The sequence below is a fragment of the Lycium ferocissimum genome, chromosome 10 (assembly GCF_029784015.1).
Source record: "Lycium ferocissimum isolate CSIRO_LF1 chromosome 10, AGI_CSIRO_Lferr_CH_V1, whole genome shotgun sequence".
NCBI classification, from domain to species: domain Eukaryota; kingdom Viridiplantae; phylum Streptophyta; class Magnoliopsida; order Solanales; family Solanaceae; genus Lycium; species Lycium ferocissimum.
The window spans coordinates 21,708,014-21,714,556 of NC_081351.1; the positions used below are offsets into that span (position 1 = coordinate 21,708,014).

General features: G+C 33.3%; 1 protein-coding gene across 1 annotated transcript; it reads right to left on the minus strand.

Annotated features, from left to right (window-relative positions):
• Positions 1-4,077: 4,077 nt before the first annotated feature.
• Positions 4,078-5,613, minus strand: LOC132032807 (E3 ubiquitin-protein ligase PUB23-like). The gene has a single exon (XM_059422546.1). It carries the CDS (start codon positions 5,469-5,471, stop codon positions 4,251-4,253), a length of 1,221 nt encoding a protein of 406 aa, XP_059278529.1. The 5' UTR covers positions 5,472-5,613; the 3' UTR covers positions 4,078-4,250.
• Between the last annotated feature and the right edge of the window lie 930 nt (positions 5,614-6,543).

Consider the following 6,543-nt stretch of genomic DNA (forward strand, 5'->3'; position numbering starts at 1 on the left):
ATCTTGCATCTTCTTCTATCGCGCAAATCAGAAAGCATTTATTTTCCATCTCCTAGCTTATAAAATTTTCATTGGAACCTCAATGCATTTATTTTTCTAAACTTCATTAGATAATAGTCATACAAGTTTCAAAGAGGACCACTTCAAGAACATTAATCCATCATTCTGCATAACCTTTATATGCTCTTTGTAGCCATTTCATCCCAATTCTCAAAGTATTTGAAACGAAGGCGTCGTTTCCCATTTAAAGAAAAACAGGGTACTGGACTTCTCTTAATTTCTATAGATTACAGTGGCGAAGTTAGAAATATAAGTACTCGCTGATATTCTTCATCTAATATATGTTCCCAACTAAAAAAATTCCATAGAATGTAGATGTTAATTCTTTTATACTCCCACTAAAGTCTCTGGTAAAGCAAGAAGAATACCAAACTAGTAAGACTATGAAATCTTTCTGGTACCAAACAAGGGATCACAAACTGGAAACACCTAAAAAGGCAACAACATTTAACAGCAATAAAACTTTTCCCATTTGGTAGAAATTGTTCTTTTATCTATCTTCAATAAAGTTTTTTCCATCATCACAACAACAATTGCAATTTCTTTATCAGTAAGTCCTTACGGCTAGAGTTAGGAGTGTTCACAGTTCTGTGTGCTATCTTTATAACCGAAGTTCAAACAATAAGATTACTACTATGTTCATGTGAACCAAACAACCAATGTTACAGACTTTGAACCGAGACTGCCACAAATATATAGGAATTATGAAATGGATAATAGTAGCATCATCTATATATAAAAGAATAAAAGATCTCTAAACTTAAAGATGCAGAAAATCTGAACTTAAAGATGCAACAAACGTAAACCATTCAAAGAAGGCTATGAGTCTTCCTCAAAATTGTTTAAATTAGGAAAAGCATTTATTTTTCACTGTAAAGCTATAACAAATTTAATCAAAATTCCTCAGTACATCTGTATGCACTTCCTGATTGTGCATACATGAATTTAAGGCATCAACCACTTAGATTAAAGATTAGATATTTAGTACAGCCCAAACCATGACCAGTAATCACAAATAAGCTGAAACATATCCCATATGCTTGAGAAACGAGGTGAAAAACAAAAAATGACAAAGGCACATGTCAAACCTATTATGAAGCAACAACAGTCACCAATTAAAAATGTTGCATCAGTCCTATCCAAACTTTTTTTTAGACATTTTAAGATTTGTGGACATCGGTTCATTTAAGAAAACAATCAAGATTCTTTGATAAGAAACTTGCTAGTGAGCAAGGTGTGCAACTTGACTCAACTTCAAACACAAAGAAGCTGTGTGCTCATTATATCAGGACCATTTTGGTGAAGAATGGGTTTCAACCAAATTGGGAATTGAAGAGTGCTACCAAAAACCTTAATGCTTCGTCGTCCTTTTCCGGTGTTTGGCAAGGTACAACAATTAAGCAGAACCAGGCGGTGCAAATTGATCCTCAAGTTAATCCAAAAAAGCACAACCAAGTTTCCGTTCCAAATTCCCAAAGAAATTATAATGCAATGTATCTAAAGTAAATGAGCCTTTATTAGTTGAAACTTTTTTTACACATTTTAAGATTTGTGGACAGATATAAGTACAACAAGTCTACTGAAAGAAAGTAAGCATCAAGATTCAAGTGGTTGAGCTTTGAATGTCATTATATTGGACATTTGGACTTTAAATCTTAGCCGCTAATTTGATGATCCTGAATTCTCCAGACGAGTTTCGAAGTATAATGTATATTTGTGTGAACTTACTTGACTTTTCTAATTAATTGAAGCCATCATTATTGGATAATTTGCCTCTTGGATATACACTGTGTGCTCATTATATTTCAACTTGGACCATTTTGGCAATTTTTTGAGTAATTTTCAATACATAGATAAATCTAAGCGTTTCAACCAAAGGGGGGGAAAATATGGGAATTAGAAAGAGGAAAATTATACTTCTATTTTGTTTTTGCTCCTTTTAATGGATATAACTCTAAAGAAATACAACTTAGACAAGAACAATTGCGTAAAAACAAAAAGCCAAAAAAAAGGCTGTATGTCAAACTCACTTGTTTATGATCTTCTCAAGTGTTTGTTTAAGGATCACCTTATACCAGTTGCTAGATTATGAATATAAATAAAAACTAGGATAGTTTGACACAAATAATGGGAAAAAAAAAGTAGTTTGACACAAATAATGAAAAAAAGTAACAAAAATAAATAAAAGAAAGTTATTGAATTAGCTCTGCGACCAGTTGTTCAATTTGATGGGCTCAATTTTTATGTTCTGTAAACCTACGACACATGAAATTATGAGTTCTTTGAAATTTAATATTTGCTAAAATTTTAATAATTTTTCATATATATATATATCTATATATTGTGGTGAAATTGAACATTAGGTTCAGGTGGATCAAGTAACTTGTATTCTACATCTGTCACTGCCTGCGACAAATTCCAAAGCATACAAAAAAGAGACGATTTGCTCTGTGACTAATCATTGTATATACAATGCTTCAAGTCCCTTATTATTTGATAAAGACTATATAGACTTAAATTTTTGTTTTACTGTTTTTTTATAGCTGAGGTGAGCCGTTCACTATTTTTATAGATGCTTCATGATTTAGCGTGGAATATTGAAATCGGCTGATACATAAGATTAGATTGGCCTAACAATAATGAATGAGTTTTGAAACTCAATAAGCTCAACGCATCGTCAACCAAAACAAACGATCAAACCAAACGAAAACAATTTACTCCCTCTGTCTCAATTTATGTGGCACTATTTTTTTTTTGGTTATCCCAAAAAGAATGTCACCCTTTCTATATTTAGAAACAATTTAATTTTATGAGATGATTTACAGCCACACATTTCAAAAGTCTTCCTTTTTTTCTTAAATTTTATCCAAGTCAAATGGTGTCACATCAATTGGGACAAAAGACATTATAATCGGTTTTTAACATACGGGGAAAGACATATATTTTTTCCTCTCAATAAATTTTCAGAATTTAAACTCGATATAAATATTGTGGCTATGTAACAACAACATACCCGTTCACTATTTTTATAATCTCATCAGGTGGGGTCTGGGGAGGTAGAGTATATGCAGACCTTACTCCTACCTCATGAAGGTAAAGAGTTTGTTTCCGATAGATCTTCGGCTCAAAAAAAGTTGTAAAAATAACAATAATAATAGACAGTAACAGAAAATGTGGTTATAGAATAATGAATTGTTTACATTTTGATCATTTCCAGAGGAGACTTCTGATTCTATTCCACAAATGCGGCTCTCACTACTTGATTGAATGTGTTAAGAGCCCAGCTATGGTCCGCTCTTTTTAATATACTGAATCTTCTCACTGCATTCCTGATTGGAACCTCCAGCTATTTCCTAACAGCCAACAATTTTTTTTAAAAAAAAGGAACAGCCAATAAGCTTCGTTATTTGAGGCCAATTAATATTTGCCAGCTGGAAGACAAAACAAAATAAAAAAGTGAAAATTGTTCCAGTATCATAAAAAAGGTTTTAATAATAACAAATAAGTAGTACTGTATTTTTTTATTTTTTTTAATATTATGCAGTCAGATATGGCAGCTAGGGAAATGAGAGACAGATTAAAATAATGTAAGATTAGCTTCCACGTACATGTATATATGGGTGGTCGGTCAGGAATTCTAACTTAAATATTAGAATAATTTTATTTCTTAATCTTTTTTTTCTTGTACTTTTATATATTAGAATAACACATTTTTATATTTCGAAATAATTAATTTACACCTCTCATTTTGTTCTTGACGAGAAAGTTTTATAGCTACTCAAATGTTATGATATGATATGTTTAAGATCATAAGCTTCAAAAGTTATACAACCGCACGAATGTTATATGTTTAAGACCATGACTCAAATGTCTTCCTTTATGTTTAAACTTTGTGCCCGTTTAAACAATGTCACATAACTGATACATGGTAAGACTTTCATATAGAAAACACATATCCTAAGAGGTACTTTAATTTAATTTACACAAAAAATCAGATACGAAAGTAAGAAGGTAATCTAAAGCATTAAACTCTCAGAAACTTTAATTGCACTTTGTAATGAATCACAACGTTCAAGATGGATATGGACTATTAAGTCCATTTTTTCTATATTCTGAAAGGAATAAGTAATGTACACAAAAATCAATTACTATTTCTGCCTAAGCAATTTTTGCTCTTTTCATCCTAATTCCTAAAATGGATATGAAGATAATAGATTCATAGGTATACAAGGAGAATTCCTCCATGCCTTAGCATGAAATTTAAGAATTTCTCTAGCTCTATCCTTAGCCTTACTGCCACAATCAACTTGAAGTATCAAACAAAGCTTTGCCACCACACCCAAACTCAACATCTCTTGAACAACACTTGGTGTTGCTGAAAACTTTGAGATTGAATATAAAATCTTGATAGCCCTTTCACTCCCTACTTTAGAAACCCTAAGGATTTTCTTGGAAACAATGGCTAATCCTCCGGCATGCTTCAATAGTTCAGCTCTCCCTTCTGCACTCTGACAAATTTGATCCAGCAAAATTAGCATCAATTCACAAGCCCTTTTCTCCGATGAATCGAGCAGAAGATCCACCAAAACCCTAACAGCTCCTGCCTCTGCTGCTTTCACTCTGTTCCTCCCAAACGGACACACATGCGCTAGCACTTGCAATAATGCTTTAGTCGCCTTTTGAGAGATCTCATCCCTCAAGACTTGAACCACTTGAATGAAGAATTCTTGTTTCAAGGTCAAAACTAGAGTTGGTGTGGATGCTTCGAACATGTCTTTCATTAGCATCACCGCGTAAGCCCTAGACTCGTAGCTCCCCCGTTGCATGACATGTGTCAACGACTCGATGAACTCGCCATTTCCACTCATGATGAGTGACCTCAATCCATGTTCAGATAATTTGAGTTGGTAAAGGATGCTTAGCGCTTCGTCTTTAGTACTCGTGAAACCCTCTTCATCCGATACTTCATTCGGATTATTTATAATAGAGGATAAGAACTCTGCTGCCCCCGCGGATTCCATGCAGCGTTTGTTAGCGTCGTTCTCAGAAGCGATGGATCTAAGGGTCTTGAGAGATTTCATTTGCATTTTAGGTGATTTTGCTTCTTTGAGGAGCTTTATGATCTGGGGTTTGTTGACCTGAGGCTTCGGTGTAGGGAACCTTTCGATGCCATAGGACGCGTTGAGAGTACACCATGATTGTATTAATCGCCGAAGAGTGATGTTTGGTGTCAATTCTATGCTTGTAAGGAACTGCTTTGTAACCGGACAAGTGTTATTCTTGGCTGAGAATATCCATTTCTCGATGTTTTCTCGATCATATGTTATTCCGGTTGAGATTGTGACGGGGTCTTTCATCATCTCTAGAGAAATCGGGCAAATGAAATAAGGAGGTACTTGAATTTCATCCATTTGTATTTTGGGAAATTTCAAGATTCAAAGAAGGACAATTCAAGAATGTTGCAAATATTAGCAAAAATAAGAGGCTTCTTTTGAGTAGATGAAGAAATTGAAGCTTTGTTGAGACTTGAGAGAAGCTGAGTAGTGAATTGGTTTGAAAAATGAGAGGGTTTGGTTCTAGTTATATATACGAGTGGGAGATTGAGTTTTTCAAAGTCAAAACACGTAAATAGGAGAAGACTCTTCCAAGGGTTTCTTTTAATATTTTAAAAGATTGTTTTGAGCTCGAGGAAACATATATAGTACTTTCTCTACTTCAATGTCTCTGCTTTTTTTAAGTATGTTTAATGAAGAATCTCTTATATGGAGTAGTAAGTTGTTTAATTCTAATATCATACGTGATATATTTAAAACACAATATTGAAAAGACTTTTGATATATTATACACATTCTCAATTTCTGACCACAAAATTCTTTTTTTTTTTTTAATTTCTTGCAGAGACAGATCCTAGATTTGAATTTTATGAGCTCTGAAATTTAGGACGGCGATCTCAAATTCTAATAGTTGTGTTAAATAGAACTAATTTGTATATATATTTTATGAATTTCTTAATACATATACATATTTCTTACCAAATTACTGAGTACTACTAAATCTGCATCCTGAAAGCTATCTCTGTGCAAATTCCATTCCAACAACAATAACAACAATAACATATCCAGTATACACATAACACATAAAATAAAATAGGCGAGTAATGTAGGAATCTAGTAGCTCAGTTGGTTGGTTACCTAAACTCTCACCTTATTGGTGAGAGTTCGAATTTCCACATTATAATCCCCTTCCCTTTTTTCCCTTCCCCTAACCCCATTTAAAAAATAAAAAATAGAAAATAGGCGAGTAATAATATAAATAACTCAAAAGGGGTAGACTATTACGTGTAGTTGCGTGGGCCAAGTGTGTGTACGTAGGAAAAAAACAGCACACTTTTGACTTTCTCTCTCTAGAAAGTAAATATAAACACATGCATGTTTCATTTTCTTCTCTATCTAACTCGTGTTTTACTTATTATATAGTGAGAGA